This window comes from Hetaerina americana, unplaced genomic scaffold, assembly GCF_022747635.1.
Source record: "Hetaerina americana unplaced genomic scaffold, ioHetAmer1.1.p SCAF_72, whole genome shotgun sequence".
In the NCBI taxonomy this organism is placed as follows: domain Eukaryota; kingdom Metazoa; phylum Arthropoda; class Insecta; order Odonata; family Calopterygidae; genus Hetaerina; species Hetaerina americana.
In genome coordinates, this window is record NW_027287339.1 from 1,647,929 (window position 1) to 1,668,072 (window position 20,144).

Consider the following 20,144-nt stretch of genomic DNA (forward strand, 5'->3'; position numbering starts at 1 on the left):
AAAAGCTCATCGTTTTTTGAGCGGGGGAAATATTTCTTATTCATTAATGCCCAAATTCTCACAATTTAATAAAAAGTTACTCTTCCTCGTTGCTAATGTTATGAGCACATCAAATCATTCCTCTAAATGAGAATGGACAAAATGTCTCATGGTGAGATCATGAAATTCATAGTCAAAATATTTGGAAAAAGGGTAATTAGGATGTTTAGGATTATTTGTAATTTATAATTCGCTTAAATAAATATGTGGCCCAAATCCCAATACCTAGTAGATAAAATTAATTTTCACCATTGCTTTCTTCTGTATTTGACAGGTCAATTAATGATCAACATTAGTTAAGTTACTGGGGTGGCATTTCCTGCACTATGGGACCTATAGGAATATTAGGTCACTCTATGTACTGTTCATTTCTAAGTGCACTATAAACAAATAATTTATACAAATTGAATCAGTGACAATATTACTAAAAATACTTGTAAATATTATGACTGAGAAATTAAGGTTATGACATGCAAGTGAACCAGTGAAGTGGTTGAACACATAAACACATACACAGGAACTACAAAAGGAGTTACAAATTAAGAGAAAGGGATATTTGGCATGCATATTAGTACAATACCAATGCACATCACCATTGCCGTCAAATATGCAGAGCATACATTTTTCAAATATGCAAATTTAAAGTTTCTACTGGGTGTACCTCTTGCAGTTTAAGTATTCTCAGATTTCATACAAAATCTGAGAATTTTAAGATGTCCAGAACATATAATCAACATAGTTATAAACGTAAAATGTTCCAGATAATGTTTTTAGCAACAATTTATATTTCATTTGAAAATATATATCTTTTATTTTATGAATATTTAATACTTCAAGTGGTTTCGGCAGTGAAGAGAAGAATTGGAATTAGCAAAATTAAACCATAAAGAAAAAAATACAGTAAAATGTCATAATGAACACCATACACATTCTAAACATTCAACTTTTCATGCTTGTCATGATCATGCTATATCCCATCCTTTACACCATAGAAAAAAGTTTGAAATAGTTTTAAAATAATTCATTGTGTTAAATTATTTTCGCTCAAACCAATTCACTTGTTTTGGTTGACATAAAAATATATTTTGAAGTGATTGGACTTTATTCTGCATATAATTAATTACATCTGACTTGATTTTATATTTAGATAATAGCAAAGACAGTGGATATCAGAGCTAAACAATGTTTTATTAGTACAATATTGGTATTAACGCAAAGAAATTTTCATTTTCCTTCTTTGATAGAAATAAAAATGTCATAAAACTTATTTTGGATGGCAGGAATGATACGGTGGGACCAACTGGTAAAGGAAAATCACAAATTTCCTTGAACCAAAAGAAACATTTGTGCTCTTTGAAGTATTTTAATAGTCATGAACTTGAAAATACAGATAATCTAGCCCCAAGTTAAAATTTGAATATTAAAATTACCAGTTGTTTCAAAAGCACTTCTAAAATTCCCTACCAAAGGAAGGAAGGTTTCCATATTTCTTTTAATGCGTAAGGTTCCCTAAAATCAGCTCCTAAAGGATAGATTTTTTTAACTTGTTGTCAAAGAGATATTTTTTAAATTTGAAAAAAAAAAGAGTATCCAAAGCATACTTAAAAATTTTAGCAATGGTGAGAAAACAGGTGAAAAATACCAATGTGTGTAATTGTTGAAGGAAATGATATAATTTAATCTTTGATGAAAACTGGAAAATAGATGAGCAGTCCCTCTTCTGTGCCCAGGAAAAGAGTGACAAGAGTCTATATATACGTACTTCACATGCCCATGAAAGTCCAGAAGAGCATTCCATTCCAAACAAATCCTTGTTTTTCAAGCGGCCTGATTTAAAGAAAAAAATTAATTCTCGCCTTTGTGATGACTCCATGTTGAGGATACATCCCTGCCTCTTTTACCTCTCTGTAAGTGCGAGTCGAAGACATTGCTGGCGAGCTCCCTGTTGCCAATGGACCATTAATTGAACCGGGTCCTCTGCTACCAGACCGGCTTATGCTTCCTCCGGCCGCTGATCCAGGCCTGGAGACACTGGTTTGAAGATCCTCCAGCAGGGCATCTGGGAAGGAGAGAAAGTTCATGTAGAAGACAGAGAGTGATAATTTGGAAATATTCTTTGAGAAAGTGATCAGTGATATTTAAATACATTATGTTTTGACAGAGCTCTGAGCTGAAATTTTAAAAACTGGATTTTTATCGTATCACTCAGTTTGGGATGCCTTCCCATCAATATGGAAAAAATAGTAATATGCTCATGAGTGGGAATCACTGATCATATGATGATCATGGTGTGGCCGCCATTTATAACATATCACACGGATTAACTTTTGCTTTTTATGGTTTAGTTTTAAAATAATAGATAAAGTAATTCACAATTAGGTAGATTATCAGCGGAAATAAGCCTCTAGGCTAATGAAATATAAGACGTCAAAAATGTTGTTCCACAACAAATTTTAAACCAAGTGCCAACCTGCTCTTCTCATATAGTTCAATAAATTCATAGGTATGGATAGAACTAGCAAAATGCATCATGCAGTAATTGGAGAGAAGTTTCTTGAAAAAATGTGTCTTTGCTAAACTTTATTCTGTTATTTCACGCAAAGAATAGTCTATCAAAGAATAACTATACAGGGTTTGCATTGGAAGTATCAGCCAAAGTTGTGGAAAAATAGATTTATTTCAGATATTACTAATATGCCTCAAAATTCCTTCAAAGTTGAAAACAATTTCAAAACAAAATTCAAAACATCCTTGAGCGTCGACACACTTTGGCTAGCGGCTTCTCCACGACTCGAAGGTGGATTCTGGAAGGACGTTAAGCGTGCAAGCTTCTTTGACAGCACTTAGGGTCTCATGGCAGTGTCCTTTGAGAGAGGATTTCACTTTTGGAAATAGGAAATGGTCTGTGGGTGCCAAACTGGGAATGTAAGGGGGTTGGGGCATCGTCGCGGAGCCTATTCAGAAGGTCTTCAGAAGCAGCCACTCGACTCTGTTTTTGGTCGTCCGTCAAGACTTTCGGGACGAGTTTAGCGCAGATCTTTTGCGTCGCCAAAATTTCAGTGATGATGGTGTCTACTGCCATCTAATCAATGCCAATACGATCTGCGATCATGCGCACACTTAACCGACGGCCTGAATTCATCACTTCATGCACATGTTGTCGTCGGGTCTTGACGTCGACGGACTTCCACCGCAGGGCTCGTCCTCCACACTCTCTCGGCCATTTTTGAAGAGCTTGCGCCCCTTAAAAACTACAATTTGTGACATGCAGTCACCCGACAGGGAGTCACTAAAAACACGACTTAGCCTGAACGGACGACCGCAGGCGATTGGCGCTTGGCGTGTGTTGGAGGTCAGACCCCCCACCACCACGCGGTGCGAGCGCGCTGCAGCAGTCACGTCAGAAAACAATTGTTCCCGATACTTAATATAAACCTTCTTGTATTTTAGTAGTTTATCAACAATTATAAAATAGATGGACAAGCAATTTCTGTACTGTACAAGCAATATTGTACTGTACAAGATAAAAACAAAAACCAGGTCTGAAGGGCAATATCTCCAAGAAGGATGAAATATATGTATTTGAAAATAGCAATACATTTATCATCACTGGGAGATACCAAGGAATTATTTTTATCAAACCGAAAGAAATATCTACCGCACACTGCTGACAAATGTCTATTATCACCTCCACCCTTTCATTTCAAGTGCTTGAAGTGATTTTTTTCATGGATATCAAATTATCACAAACATTCAGTCAAAAAGAGTACACACAAAGATGAGATGCGCGGATAGACGTTTCAAAGAGAGTAGCTCCTTCCACCCCCAAGGTATCTTGCCGATCCACCACTCGCCGAAATCTTCCATTCGAATCCTGCGAAATTTCGAAAATCCTCCGAATCTTCCCTTCTCAATCTAACCCTTTTCTCTCTATCGTCCTCTTACACATCTAATCCTCTCTTCACTCCCATTCCTCTTTCCCACCGAGACTACCCTAGCGAGGAAACCGATGCCCACACCAGAATGCCATTCATTCACGATGGTCTCCGTCATCGCGTGTTGGAGAGCCGGATGTCCCCGGGCACCGACGAGGAATTTCTCGATTACCGGTAGGGAAGGACCTCAACGCTACATCAATATTAGTGGTCGTTCACTGACTACATATTTGCAATTTTTACTGGTGCCTTTCTTCCCTCTCCGCCCCTTGCCATGAACATTAACGCCTTGAAAGAGTCCCCCTAGATTTAAAGCAATACAAATAATTTTTCCAATCGGTCCCATGATCCTGCTTACGATCCGTGTTATTAAATAATGCAACCGCGTCGTTATAGTGATACAAGCGCATAGTGGTGTATACTGCATGCACCACACATGTTCAGTATTTTGAGCAAAATATTCATTTTGAACAATTCCTTATGCCATTTAATTCTCTCGTTAATAACAAAAATAACTACCTCGTCAAACTTGTCTCCCTTAAAGAGCCTTTAGAAATGAATGGACGTCCCTTCAACGTTTTCAATTTAAGCCGATAATTTAGAATTCTTCTCCTTTCACCTTTAGTGAATATGAAAAGTGGATATAGTTTTTGGGAAATCCGTAGAAGTTGATTTTTTTCTGTTTAGAAAATATGGATTTAATGCATTGCAGAAATTAGGTATTAATTTATTAATATGTTTTAATTTGATAGCATAATTCCCGTCCAACATAAATAACTAGAGAACCATTCCACTATTGCAAGTTGCAAGAAAATTGTATATCCTTCTGCTTAATGTTTTCCGAAATTTCTTTTTACTCACTTGGACTATTGACTATACTTATTTTTTCTATTGACTTCATATATATTAAAAAGAATGAATTGTATAATAATAACACGGGTAAGAAATGTTTTGCTTTTAATTGGACTAACATATTTAATCTTACAAGTACAATGCAACAAATTCAGAACGTAAAATACATTCGCCTTGACTGGGATTCGAATTTGGATGCCTCGACGTCCAGCCGAGGGACGAATGATTTTTGCACTCTGAATTTGTTGCAATGTACTTGCAATGCACATTTAGCGGATGACTCCTTTGAAAGTTACTGCCGCGGCAACTCCCGCAGTTCATTGGAATCTATTTAATCTTAATCGCGGAGCCTTATTTGCCTCTGTAATTAATTATGGGAAAGATATTTGAATGTCTCAGTTAAACTCATTTATTTATTTCGCATTAACCCGAAAAGAGCACTTTGATTTTTACGCCGGACTTCGAACAATTATGTATACAGGGTTCGTCCGGAAAATAAGTGTACTGACTCCTGGGCTGGGCGCGCCGCTCCAGGGCTGCGATTGGAGGGGGGTATGTTGGCAAGCGACGCTGAAAAAGGCAGTCGGCTCTGAGCTGTGGCGTAGTGAGGAGCTCTGTTAACGCGAACCTCCACGCTCGACCCACGTCACGGAACGCGATGCCGAAGTTTTTGGAGCAGCGTTATTCCATCAAATTTGCGGTAAAGCTTGGGAAATCGTCTACCGAAACTGTCGGTATGATTAACCAGGCTTACGGGGAGTCAGCCATGTCCAGAAACATGATCTTTCGGTGGCACAAGATGTTCGTGGAGGGCAGAGAAGAGGTCGACGACGAGTCTTCGAGAGGTTCCCGATGATGCCTTCGCGGGAGCGTTCCAGGAATGGGAACGCCGCTGGAACAAGTGTATCGACTCACAAGGGTCCTATTTTGAGGAATATTAGCTTAAGATATGTAAAAGTGCAATAATTTTTTTTTCCTGAGCTCAGTACACTTATTTTCCGGACGAACCCTGTATAAAAACAATAGAAGCCTGTCTAATTTTAGTAACAGAAATAAACTAGTAAATACTATCGTCTCACCACACGTATTTTTATTGATTTTTGATTTGAAATGGCACATGCATTGACAGTTGTTTTTTACGAAAGCGAATTTAGAATGTGAACTCCTTTATTCTGTGAGTTCAAAAAGGTAACATTTCTTCTTTCCAAGTAACTATTCATCATTTTGTAATTAATTCAGCCTAGAATATTTTACATGTGATTTTTGGCGGAGCAGGAGTCGGCCAGAAAGCCATACGCTAATCATAATAGGCGCGTCCCAAAAATATAATGCATTTAATGTGATTTATTAGCGGACGAATTTAGCCAATATCCGGACGCAAAGAACCCCGTCATCGCGGCCGAATCATCATCTCCTCTCCAGTTGAAATAATAACGTACTCCTCCAAGTTCTCTTTAGACTAAAATTACAAAAAACTGGAATGGAGATACATGAAACTGGACCATATTGTGCAGTGATTCAGCTTCAATTTCATATACTTAAAATGCTAGGGAAATGCGTTTTTTTAAATCTCTTTATTTTCATGCCTAGAAGAGTTTTCCAGGCACGATGCGTAAGCTGTCCAAACAGACGGAACCTTTTCAAAACGACTGGGTTGCTGTCAGATAAAAGGGAACAGAATTAAAAGAGTCACGGACACATTTTGAGGGATTATAGAACTAATAACAGGTTTTTCATTTTTTTCGCGGAATTAACGAAAAAATAATTTAGTGCGGCGCGGAGAATTAACACTTGGACAAAAAGGCAATTTCATGTTTCTTAAAAATTCTTTCGTTTTAGTTATGGTGGCTAAAAGTTGCAATAACATTTTGTTATAAAGGCAAACTTTGCTAATGTTACATAAATTACAAACTTAACTTTTAATTCTTATCACCGTTGCGTTAACAAACATCATATATTTTAACATATCTCTGTCCCGGCTTTCACGTGCGAGAAAATAATTTGCGACGTACATACACGTATATACATGCATACGATAATGTTAGCATGGGATATTTTCCCCTTGATAACCCTCCGAGCTTCGACGCTCATCGTATGGTCAGTGGTTCTAATCCCGATAGTGCCAAAAGAATGATTGATCAGCCAATCGATGATTCCACCACAGGCCTTCGGGAGTTTAGGCTAAGGACTGAAGGCAATGTCCAGGTGTTTATTGACCTGTGTGCGTGTTTTCACGCGCCGTAGAAGCAGCATTCGTTGAGCTCCATACCTTCCTGCTTGAGAACAGCCTTGATTAAGATGATTATAATGTACAATTTTTCCCCGTTTCCTTCGAGGAACACTTGTTCAAAACAAGGTACACTTTAAATACATTAGATAAAACCTAAAGAAAACGAATTCGCAATGTATTTACAGCCATTTCTATACGTACTCAGGCTGGCATTTTTGTTGAACTAGATGAATAGGAGACTTTTGCGTTGAATTCGCACTTAATACATAACATCCAAAACGTTTCCTTGATAAAAAATACGGATTACCTAAGCACCTACTTCGAAAACACCCAGTCGCCAGTTGGAACGGCTGAGTGATGGCCCCTTGTCTAATGGAAAATTTTCAAATTAAAGTGACGCCTGCGGCAAAGTTTTTCTTTATTTATTCTATTCAGCATAAGTCCGAAAACGGCACTTTTACCTTTACGTCAGACTTCACCGTATTATACATTCATTGGCATGGGATATGATCAAATTTGCTTCCCGTCAACGCCTAGAGTTCTCGCAAAGGTTTTTATCACTTAGCGTAAGTTATATATTTTCTTAATATACAATAATATAACTGAGCATAATTATTGGCATTGTTCTTCCGCTACAAATTAGGGTTAAAATTAAGAATAGAATTTGGTGTACACGCCGCACGTCTCCAAAATCTAACATAGGGAAATGAAATAGTGCTTCGGTGAACATGAAGAGAACCGCATGATTGCAAAAATAACGTTCTTTGTTATTTACAATTATAATAGAGCTTTGCCATTATTTTTCAAAAAATTAATTTGATAAATGCTCTTATGTACAGTAATGTAATCGTGACTCGTTAATCTGTGCCATCTCATCGGGAGATTCTCAGTTTTACTTATATCCACGAGTTAATATATTTAGAGTTTCTTATCAATGCGTTATATTGTCCATATTAAGCAAAGACCGACCGCCCTTGTGAGACTTCTCCGCAGATAGCCTAGTAAGGATAGCGATGAAAACCACTGAAAGGTTAGATTCCCTCCTTTCAACTCAGGGAGCAAAGAGCCACACTTGGTAAAGATCTAAGATTATTCACATTCACAATTTGTCTCGACAAATCTCAGAGTGATCAACGAAAAAATAGAAGAGGATAGTTTTATTTTCCTAAACCTACGATGTCGGTTACGTAATTTTTAAAAGCTTTAATACGTAAAAAATTTTAAATGCTGAGGGTAAATAAATTTTCAAATAGCAATAGACTAACGACACCAAAAATGTTTACTTTATGTGTACGTAGTGAGACTTCCAAAACTTTCGCAAAATCTTAATGAAAACTTGGTTACGGAGTTTTATTAATTATTCTTTACAAATGAGTGAGGGATGAGGAGTTTTCGCGAACAAGTGAATGATACTTAGAAAGGCAGTGGTGTGAATTGCATTTTTGCAACCCCGAAACCATCTAAAATGAAAATTTTCTGGGAAATAATAATGGAAGCTCAAACGCCAGAAAAACTGAGCATCATCTCATTATATTGAAAACGAATGACATCAAAATTATGCCTTGATTTACAGCACTGCAAAACAGCACTTTATTTCGATCTATTATAAATTCTGATGTGATCCATGATGCATTAAAAACGAAACTTTATTTTCAACATTTATAATGCAAAGTTGAAAATTTGTTTGTCATGAAAATTTCTCGGCTCATGACACTCTACGTCTATTCCCTATTACAAAAAAATCACACATCTTTGGTCAGATCAGATTTTCACGTTCATCTCTGGAGTCAAGGGTTTCCGTTTCGTGTATTTGTTCATATTTTAAAAATGAATTTTTTTTACCCCGTGATTTTCCATTTTATTTCACTTTTCACGATGGAATCATCGGCGAAATTTTATACACGGTGAGTGAACAGAAGCCGCTGCTAGTTTAAATCTGAATAGGCCGAGGAAATAGAATGGGGGAAGCATTGAGAAGTTGCCACTGGCTGCGATAGATTGGAGAAAGTGAGGCAACTTGGGTAGAGGAAAGAAGAGAATTGGGTTTCTAGATGACACGAAGTCCATTAGAACGTACGCAAAACTGAAAAATGAAATGATGAATGACAAACAATTGGAAGTTTCCTTGGTACGCAATACATAGTCAATACGAGCCGTCCAAAACCTGCATTGAATGTTAATGAAATTTGACGATGATGATATGACGTTCGGGGTCGATTTTAGAGAACTTTTAAATCGACTATCAGAGATTCTTGTTGGTTTAACACAGAGCCTTTTAATACGAATTAACCCAGAGCAACGCTTCTCACCTGTCCACCCATCACAGGACGTGATGTTGGGAATGTTGTATTCGTAACTCACTTTATAAGACTTGCAAATCGACCTGTAGCCTCGGGATCTTCGTGTATGCAGTTTCCGCCGAGAGGAGAGTGGACATATGGCACAGGACTTTTAAGGCCACGCGTGGATCGGCCCTCACAACTCATTCTCCCTCCGCCCATCATCCCCTTTCCTCGTGCCACAGCTTCCCACTCACCTCCCATCCCACGCCTTCCGCTTCCCCCCGCCCCCTACGCACGCGTGCTCTCTCTCGCTCGCCTCCTCCCGACCCCTTCCCCTCCGTCGCCTCTCCGCCCACAAGAGCCCACGCCGCGAGATAAAGGGGTATTATAGTGCTGGAGATGGAGGCGGTGAGGGGGGCTCGCCAAAGAGGACAAGACAGAGGGGAGGGAGAGGGGTTGCGTGGGTGGGCGACGCGGGGAGGACTCGCGATTAGCGGAGACTTTGGAGGTGTGATTTCCGAGAGCATGGTAAGATAAAGTTGAGGGACTTGGGCGGGTTTTTTTTCGACGCACAGGAGGCCGACATGCTGCATCTTCTGTCCGATGCAGAATGAGAGAGGGTCGTGGACTATGAAACTGTGTTATCCTTGTCGTAACTGTCGTACAACATATTATTATGCAATTTGTGAAATTTTGCGAGTGTACTTTTATACATAGCTGGACATAATTAACGTCTTTTTCGTTTCTTTTGTTTTAAATGGGAGAAAATCACATAAAGCGGCCGAAAAAAGGCGAAAAGTGTGTTTCGTCAAATTTTGGCGATCTTTATTGATGAACTGTTATGTATAAGCTTATGATAGTTTTGGATGTTATGTATACGCTCATGAAGTGGCTTCCAAACCAGAATTGCCAGTAATATGTTTGGGACTCAATAACGACCTTGGACGAAGCTGGAAACAAATCATGTTGAGTGATGGCTTTAGTTTTAGAGCAGCTAAAATCGGAATTTTCTACTAACCCGATTAGCAAATGTATGTTCGGCTATTTAATGCGGACCACTTGCACTTCCATGTGTAAGCACACCCCCGTTGTAATTTGTTTCTAATTTAAATGGGGCGTTTTACGAGTACTTCCTTATTTGATTACTAACGCTGGCGGAAAACGACACGGCGTCATTCTTCATGCTGGGAGGGCAGGCATGAGTTGAGATTTGGGTAAAAAAGTGCGGAGATGGGAGCTGAAACGAAAGGCAAACAAGGTCAGCTTTTTCGGTTCGAGAGTGGAGATCTCCCAGTGATCCAACAACCTGGAGACAGGCCATTCAGGAATGGATGAATTTATAGGGCGTTAACATTTACATATGTCATTTACTATGCCGCTTGCCTAATAAATGTAAATCTTTTAAGAAGTGGCGGCAAGAATGCAGAATTTTTCAGCCGGTGAACTCCCAACACGAATGGGCGTCACGACGCGACGTGTCGCTAGTAGAGACTTCCACTCCGGACGCCAAAAACATTACGGAAAGAAGACCCTTGGTGCAACCGATCGCAGCAATAGTTATTCACATACAAGGAAACCACAGAAGGGGTACCAATCTTATTACTTCAACAGGAAGCATCCCTTACTGTCAGCCACTTCGCCTGGCAGACCACTTCGTGTCACTATCATAGATCGGTGCTAAGGTCCCGACGGGCCGTAGTTTACTCTCCTCTGAAAGGCGAAATGTTGTCATCAATGTGATTTTTTGGGTGGACCGGGCATAATGACAGTGTAACTGCTGTCAGTACACGTAATAAAGCACCCCTTTAGTTTCCAGCCACATTTAGAAATTCGAGAACGGAAAAGGTATTTCTTATAGTGGCGAATCGAAAACAACAGAAAGATTCGTTAAAAGATGTTTTACAGGATTTTTATGCTTATATGGTCTGATACGGTTAGTGAGAGAAATAAAACATCGTAAGGCATAAGGCGGACTACAAACTCTTCAAACTCGAGGTCCAGCCCCATAATACCAAGCAAGTGCAGCGTAATCCCACATTGTATCATATTAAGAATTTTTGTCGAAATCCTGTTCGTCACGAGTGTAACAGGTAAAACATCTGGTGAATTACGAAAGTGACACGAATTTCAATTTCATGCTATCACTGTTATCTCCTGAGACAGTACGTACGTATCTTCTTTTTGCGCACATCTAAAGATATCAAGGGATTTAGTGTTCCAGGCGATTTTATTTGATTTTTTTATGGATTCACGCTTTCGTCTGCGCGTGGCCTGCGATGGCGTGGCCGCGTTGCCAGTGTGCAGAGAGCACGTGCGTGGGTGTCACGAAACAAAGTACTCCACGCTTAAGTGGACGCAGGTCACGCCCATCATCCTCTGATCGACCACTCTCGCGCAAGAGGCTGGCTCCGTGATGAAAATTGAATAATTTGAAATGTGTCGACATCCTGATGCATATGGAAACGATATTTCTTCGCAGGTAATTATCATTAGGACAATGGATTTACAAACATTTCTGAGAGACGATTTCGTTGACCTTATGAGATTTTCTTGTAACTCCTCGAAGTTCCACTGGGAAAAAATGCGGCCGATTGCATATAAAAAACATTGAAAATTGCTAAAAATGGGGAGGACATAATAAAAACTTGGAAGATATATTTTGCGAAAGACATTATAATGATGTAAGTTTCTTCGGGTATCATGTTATTTATTTTAGTACACATGGTCCGTCTAATGCCTACCTCCGACCGATATACTGCCTGCTAATATTAAAATATCCGTTTATCGCGGAGCAATGATAGTGATAAGAAACGCATAAATAACTTCATAGAGTTGATATAAAAACATAAGAGAAAAGAAGAATCCTAATTCTAACCGGTTCTACGAATTCACTTCTCTTGTGATTGAAATGGAAACATTTGAAATATTTTGGTATTATTTTTTCTAATCATTCTCTCTTCTTCCTGGAAAGTTGAGGACTTTGAGGAAGTCCTCAACTCTCCATGAAGTCCCCAAACAGTTTGGTAATCATTGGGTTCTACGATTTGGGGAAAATATTTACGGCTTTCCTATTTGAGCCCCTTCACAATTCGTCTCCTTGTTGCCTATACCGAACTGGGATATTCACGTCGCCAAAAAGGACGACAGTACTCGGTACATTCGCTCCATACGCCTATCGCCTCGATGTTTGCGTATCAAAAGTCCACATAATACATTAGAATATTGTGGGAAAATATTATTTCCCCGACACCACGCGTTTACATGACAATTTTATATCGTGTGGACATTGAACATCGCATCGAAGCATGGCATAATCCCACAGTCCCACTCACGCCACACCCTGAGGCGTTCATAAGACTTACATGAAGCATATCCCAGCTATGAGGGGGCGATGAGTGTCCACTGTCGCGATGGCAGTACAAATTTCGCACGGATTCGCAGCCATTTGCGTTTCTGAAAAACTCCATGCGTGGGGGGACGTTCTCCAGCAATGGGGCGTGGGTTTCTTTTTTTAATCGAGGTCAAACTTTTTCTCGCCTCTTCTCTTCCTTTTCAGACCTCGTTCTGCTACTTAAGGTTTCGGTCCATTTCACGACAACGCATGAGGTTAACCGCAATAATGCGCAGTGGCCGAGGGAAGAAAATACACATCCGGCGACATCTTATAAGCGGCCCTTTGTTTCAAGAAAAACACCCACTTTGACCATTTAGGATTTTTAAGCGTGTGTTATTTTTGCATTTAAAAAATGCAAATAGCCACATGAGAATTTTGCGCTGATATTTCATTAGCTGCATTACCTTCTTTAAAGGATATATAACCGTGGGGAGAAAAAGAAAGTATGACATGTGACTTGGAGTAATTTCAGAAACTTTGTATGACCATGCCTGCGCGTATTACAATCATGCATCAGAATCAATGCGATCTAAGGAAATTAAAAACGTATTTTATGAGGTGTTCTCGAAAGGAAACGACACAAAAACGCGGCCGTAATATCACAAATGTAGGAATGAATTACACTTGTTTCTTGCTGGTCACGAGTAAAGCCACAGGAAAACCAGTATTTAAATCTATCACTGCGGGGTTCTCTTGATTTATCAGGTGGGTTTAAATCTGTCAATATATTGTAAGGACTCATTAATTTTCTGGTATCGGAAATAAACTCGGACGTCTTGTACCTTTCCAGCATGGCTTGTTTTCTTCGTGATTGCAAAAGGGGAGGGAGGGGGCACTCATGCTAGTTTCTCTCATGATTAACACTTCATTTCTCACCGTAACAACTTTTCAAAGGACTGACGCGCCTTAGTGGAACTTTTTGATTCACAAGCCGCGGTCCATCGGGAGGACCATCGTCTATTTGCATCGAATGCAAATGCGGGCGCCGTTTCACCGAACGCTTTATATGGCCAATGAACCAAACCCACGGCCAGATTTAGACTTTAAGCCATTAATCTACAGCATATAAGATGTAGCTCACAAGCCATTAAATAATAATGTAAATTATTATTTTTTCTCGTTTAAGATTCATAAGGATTCTTCTTATTTCTTAAGAGATACCGTGTGCATGCTAGTAATTATACTTCCCCTATGTTTTTTTAAGGCTTACCTAGTATCACAACACATCCTGTATCTTCCCTTGAGTTGAGGGTGTTGAATATGTATATGATATAGCACATTTAACTAGTGGCGCATCATATTATTTTCATTAATTCAGTAGTAGTAACATTTCGCAAAAATATATATCTGAAAGTCAAAAAAAAGACGGTGATTAGGATATACTTAACAAGTACTACTTGGTATGTCTCCACATTTACTCTTTCTGAAACCAAATTATCTTTTTCCCGTCATTCAGTCACGCCCAGTACTAACCGCTCACTGCTTTGCATTTGGTTAGTTTTTGTTAAGCGGACATACTTTTCATTCATAAGAAATCCACAGAAAGAAGGGACTGTCCTTCCATGTGCGTTGTTGAGTACGCAGTTTCAAATGTTTCCACGAGGAGATCTTTCCCGAGATGGTCTTTGGGTCGTCGAAAAATGTTCACGACAGCGTTCCCGCCCTCCGCCCTGCCGGGAGCATCTCGAGCGAAGAACCGAGAGGGGATTGATGGCGACAGGCCAGGCGTGGATTAGCGCTGGCCAACCGACTGGCCTCTACTAATTGCTACTGTCGCGTCGCAATTTGCCAAGGAGACGAAATATGGCGAAGGGCAAGAGAAAGCTGTAAAAGGACGGAGGAAAAGGGGCACGGAAAGGGGTCGAGGATGACATTTTCATCTCGACCATTCCGGGCACCATGCATTTATTTGGAGATCAATGAACACTACTGGAAAGACGCAAGAGAGGAGGAAGTCGTACTCCAACATACGTATTTACCGAAAAACATTCATGGATGCTTTAAATTTCAAAATAGTCCAATTAAAAAAAAATACCGAGAGTTTTATTGAGTTACATTGAAGATAAAAAAACCATAAACACAATAATCAACCCGAAGGTCGGTTTATTAGGTGATGTTAAGAGTTCACCCAGTACTAACTAAGCCCGACGGCGGGTGAAATTCACACATCAGGGTATGGGGGGGGGGCGAGTTCCTTTCTCTGTGCCGGTTATGGTTTCCTAGGAAGTTCTGGTACCCGAAAAATCACATAGCTTGGGTGGAGCTGCAGGTGCCAGGGGCTTGCTCGGGAATCGAACTCGAACCCTCCGGTCAGTAGTCCAACGCTCTACCCCCTGGACTACCGCGACCCACACATTGAAGATAAGCACTTATGAAAAATGACAAGTCGAAGATGAGGTTTCTAGAACTTTCTCTACACTCCCTTTATTCGCAGGTTTAGCAACAAGTTTCTTATGATGGTCAATTTTCCATCCAACAATTTTATCATTGAACTTTACGACAGTATTTCCATAACTGCATGATTATTCACAAATTAAATGATTTTTCAATGCATACTTTTAACACTGTCATGAAATAGTAGAATATTTGAATCTTCCATTCAATTTCCAGATTCCATAGTACACAGCTGTGCGCGAACAGTAGATAGTGACATGCTCTCCGCATGTAGCATGGAAAGTAAATAATCCTTCTTTATATTCTTTACACTCCATGGTATGGAAATGTATGCCATTATCAATATTAATTGGATTGGAAACTCCCCCACCTCTTTTTCTGTAGACGTACACAAATATTACATTACAAGACTCCCATTTAACGTTTTCCCGTGGTTACTTGAAATTATTTTAAGACCTTCATCAGAAAATATTATCTGATGCGAACGCATTTTTGTCCGCACAACTACCCGCACATTTGTTCAAATATCTCGTTGCTTACATTAAATAATTTTCTCACGAGCCGGCTATTTTCTGCAGAAAAATTACAGGCTGTAGATCTTATCTGTATAATAGTCCCACGACAAACATTTACGCCAAAAAGTGATTTGAGTGAAGCGGAAACTCAGAAAAAAAGTTTTAAGTAAGTGTGCAGTGCACATATTTTTATATTCAAATTTCATTACGCTCAACGCTCAAAATATATTTACGCGTACATTTTATTTACCCATTTTGGTATTAATGTGATAATTCTAAACGAAAGGAAGACGTGAATGATATGTTATCCTGAATTCATATTTCTCCTAAAACTGACGACAGCCAAAAAGCGCTCGCGCCATTCCCTATCGTGCACAAAGATAATTTCAGCGCTGCTCAGAAACTTATGAGTGAATACAAAATGGATAAATCGAACTCCGTTGCGGAATTTTAGATATTTTATTCCGAAATACTTACTGACGTGTCTTAAGAAAGTATAAGTTTTTGAGGGATTAATGATATTTCCATTGAAATTTTGAAATCCTCAGGTTTGTACTCCGTTGGCGAAATAATTAGTTTCAAAATATTATACATGTTTGACGTAATTTCCTAACTATTTTCTTCTCTAGGTGAGAAGTTTTACTGTGGGGATCAATGAAAAAATAATAAGATACTCAATAATTGAACTTTCAACGGAAATGGATCGTGCAATGGTTGATTCGGCGGCTTTCGTACTGGCTTCTCCCTTTCAATAGATCCAGGTTCAAATTCCGAAGACTTCAGATGCATTCTGATCACCTCACGGCTGTAGTGAGGGAAGCAATGCAACACTCAGTCCGTCGGTGGTGAGACGTTCAACCGCGAACCCCTTTCGTGTCGGTTTATCCCATTCAAGAAGCGAGGGGTAGTGGTGGGATGAGATAAAAGGATACGATCAACCCCTTGAATAGCGATCCCATCACCCATTGTTGAGATACGCCACACTGTGGGTGACGGCCGACGGTGGCGTAGAACGAAAGAATCTCGAGGTCACCGCGGGGGTTGGTTGGTTTTCTATTAGGGAAGGAGGGGGGCGGGATTTGAAGAGGGACGGAGATATGAAGATGTTGTCGTCGTGAAGGATGGAGTGCACTCACCCAGCGTGTTGTCCCATTCCGGCGACTGCGGTGACCTCTGTGTTTCGGTGCCGAGAATAATCGGTGCTCCAGAGGAACTGGTGGTCTGACGAGTGACAACGGTTTGTCTGACGGTCGCCATGGGAACGAAGTGGTCGCACTAATCGGAGCCTACACCACCGCCACACGCCGGCGACTCTGAAAAGGGAAAGAAAACGACGAAAATTGAAGACTTTCGTTCCGAAATTCCACAGTGATACGAAGAGATAATATCAGTGGCGGAGAACACGGCCGGGTCAAAAAAGACACCCGGATGGTCTGGTAGGGGGAGGAGGGCTAGCCTAGCCTGATATCCTAGCAGGATTGAATTTGTACCCCGCTTCGGGCATGGTCGTGCTATTTTCATGGGTTGAACCGACGGTTAAAAGTGACCTGAAATCCTAGAGGAATTGCTAATAGTCGAGCGAAATTACTAGCATTCTCATTTGTTCCGTGCTTTAACTTATGGTAAATTTCTAAGCCTAACCTAATGTGGCACAAAGTGACACGCTACACTTCAATACACCCATTCTTCAATACCGGACACAACAATACTCCTACCTTGATTCTGCCCAGCATGCCAAAAATTTTCCACCGCCCACCTCGCTTACCCAACATTCTTCCCACAGTCCTCAGCATTCCATCGATTATCAACATTCTCTGAATTTATTTTTCTAGCCTCGTCTGAATTTCACCCATCGACTGTCCTCTGTCTCTCCCTGCCATGCAAATCACTTCCTCGATCGTTTTCCTTTCTGCATTCCTCCCAGATCTATTAAACTGCCATAATACATCATTCCCCTGCCACACACCCTAGTGGTGGCTCACAGGGTAATAAATAAAACAAAAAAAAATTCCATTCGAGATTACAGAGTGGACCTTTGAGAGAAATCTGACTTCTTCTTGGCTGTAATTGCTTAACTGCAACCACACCATTGTATACAAAGAACTGCAGAGTAGTGGGGATTGGTCTTACTGCAGGCGTATCACTATAAATAGCAAAAACAAAAAGATATAGGAAATAGGATATAGGGATTCAGGAAAGCGAATTCCAATGTGATAAATTGGTTTTTAATTCTGCCTATAGAGAACTTCCAAGGATTATCATGAACAGAATGGGAATTCCATGAATGATCGTGGGGATTCACATGCATTTTTCACTGTTAGGTTATCAGGGAATACGGGACGAATTTTTCTTTAACGGAGCGATTATACGGTGGAATATGGGATTTTCCTATACTTTATTTTTCTTTAAAGAAGCACCTGATTTCGAAGGTTTTTCATTATTGAGACAGCTTCATGGTTCGTTCCATTTACCTAAGTTAGCTTTTTCTGAATTGATGTCATATGAAAGAGAAATCTTGAGCAGTGAATACTTTTTATATTTCTTCATGTTTATCATAAGACTTGATTTTTAATTTGTCATCTTGATTGGCCCCTATTATATATTGATGGGATTCCTTATTAATTAGGAACTGCAGCTGAAATGTTAGACATTTCAAAGAAAATACACTCGACGTGATTCATTGTTTCTTGACGTGGCCCTGTCTATTAGAATATTTCACACTGGGAAATGAAACTGACTGAAAATAAAGCGTGTGTGACATCATTGCTGGTACCACCTCCATCACGGCACTGTGTAATATCGTGTCATCTTGCCAAGGTCACCGAGTATAGTGTCATAATGTCCGATACCTCGCATTTAGACTATGAAGCCTAGTTGTTACATTGGCAACATTACAAATATTACATTAGCGCCCATGATTCCAAATATGATCGCATATATTTTTCACTCCTAAGCCACTGTGACCTCTCGACGTACGTAGCTAGGAAATTTAACCTCCATGGGGTTAGATGAAAAAAAACGAAAAAAAGACGTATCTCCCGTCCAAAGCAAATAAATCCCACTCGGGATTCGCCAGCCCATATACTAATTAACGGCGATGATCATGCCGGGCTGAGCAGTAATTTTAGTGGGATTTATACATCAAATGAAATTCACTTAAGTTTTTTAAGTGTATTTCCGCAATTTTGGCGTGTTTAGAATTTGTATACGAGTGCATTTTAGGTGTTCACAAAGTCTTCACGATGTTTCGCTCGCGCTACGTATCTGCCCTTGAGCAGAGCAATGAAGCAAGAGGAAATCTTCTCGTGTGATTAAAGTAATGTTTTCACATCAGCAGAAGATACGGCCTGATATTTTTTGCAACCGTTTCAATACGTGCAATAAGTTTTAGTTTAGACTCTCCTGCCGGGAAAGCACGTAAATGACCTTTTCTTTTTCCGATATCGGAACACACGCACACATAATGTTACCAATGATATACAAGTATACCATTTTTTAGTTAGACCTAAGGGTAACACATGCAATTTTAGAAGTAAAAATTTAAGGTCCTGTTTCGTATTCCCAAGTGAAATCATTGCTACTAAATTTTAATCATAGGAAATCTGCTTAAATTGCAAGAAGTAATCTCATGTAGAGTACCAAATATTTTTTTCACCAATTTGCCGCCTATTCTTATCTTCAAGAAGGTAAGCTAAGGCAAAACTATCACCTTAAATTCTGCCTTCATTGTAATGTTAACCGGAATCTTTTTTTACTGATTAAGTTTAACCACAATATGACTACTAAAGTAATGGCTTCCTTGGAAAATTTTCAAATGTGCACAATTCGAAGATGTTGTAGAATAATTATCTTCACCAATGTATGTATTTTACAATGATAAACCATGAACTTAGCTTCTCTAAAAATATCGCTTCCGCTGACATCATCGGTCCCATTTGCGCGCAGCTTATGCAGAGTGGAGAAAATGGAGCACGAATCTGGTTGGATTAGCGTTCACCACTCTCTGACCTCATCCCCGGATTAGGGACGACAGCTGTGATTTGATATCCACAGGAGCAATTTTTAAATAAGCAAGTCACAAGCAGTCGTTACTGTAATCTCACTGACTAATTTCCTTGTCGATGAAATCGCATTACTCAACTTTCAATCAATTGTGCAATAAGCATGGGATTAGATTCTCCACTTAACTCATCCACGAACGACTTAATATTGGCGACAAGTTGTGAAGGATGGATATTTTTTTAAATGTAGATATGTCGTCCTAATGTTCATCTAATAATTTTCAGCGTAATGTTTTTACCTTCGATAGTAAAGCTATTCCAGAGGATGATCTGTCAATGAGTTGCAACGACAGCTTTTCCATTTAAAAAGGTAGGGCTGCAGAAAGAGAAATTTAATTTGGCACGAGGAGCCAACGGATGGTAGACGTTAAGTTATGCATTGAATCCATTACTCCTGTATACCATTGTTTGAGCTAATTTCGCCGCAAAAAAAATCGTTTAT

General features: G+C 39.6%; 1 protein-coding gene across 3 annotated transcripts in view; it reads right to left on the bottom strand.

The window, feature by feature from the left end:
* The window catches only part of LOC139697299 (uncharacterized), a 160,912-nt gene that overhangs the window by 14,079 nt on the left and 126,689 nt on the right, over positions 1–20,144 (bottom strand). The window contains exons 3-4 of one of the 3 annotated variants that reach the window (XM_071595964.1): positions 16,778–16,954; positions 1,941–2,098 (exon numbers count right to left, since the gene is read on the bottom strand). In XM_071595964.1, coding sequence (XP_071452065.1) covers positions 1,941–2,098; positions 16,778–16,898 — 279 coding nt within the window. In that variant the 5' untranslated portion in view covers positions 16,899–16,954. Of the gene's footprint in view, positions 1–1,895; positions 2,099–16,777; positions 16,955–20,144 lie in introns of all 3 variants that reach the window. The other 2 variants (XM_071595963.1, XM_071595965.1) reach the window with 2 other exon arrangements.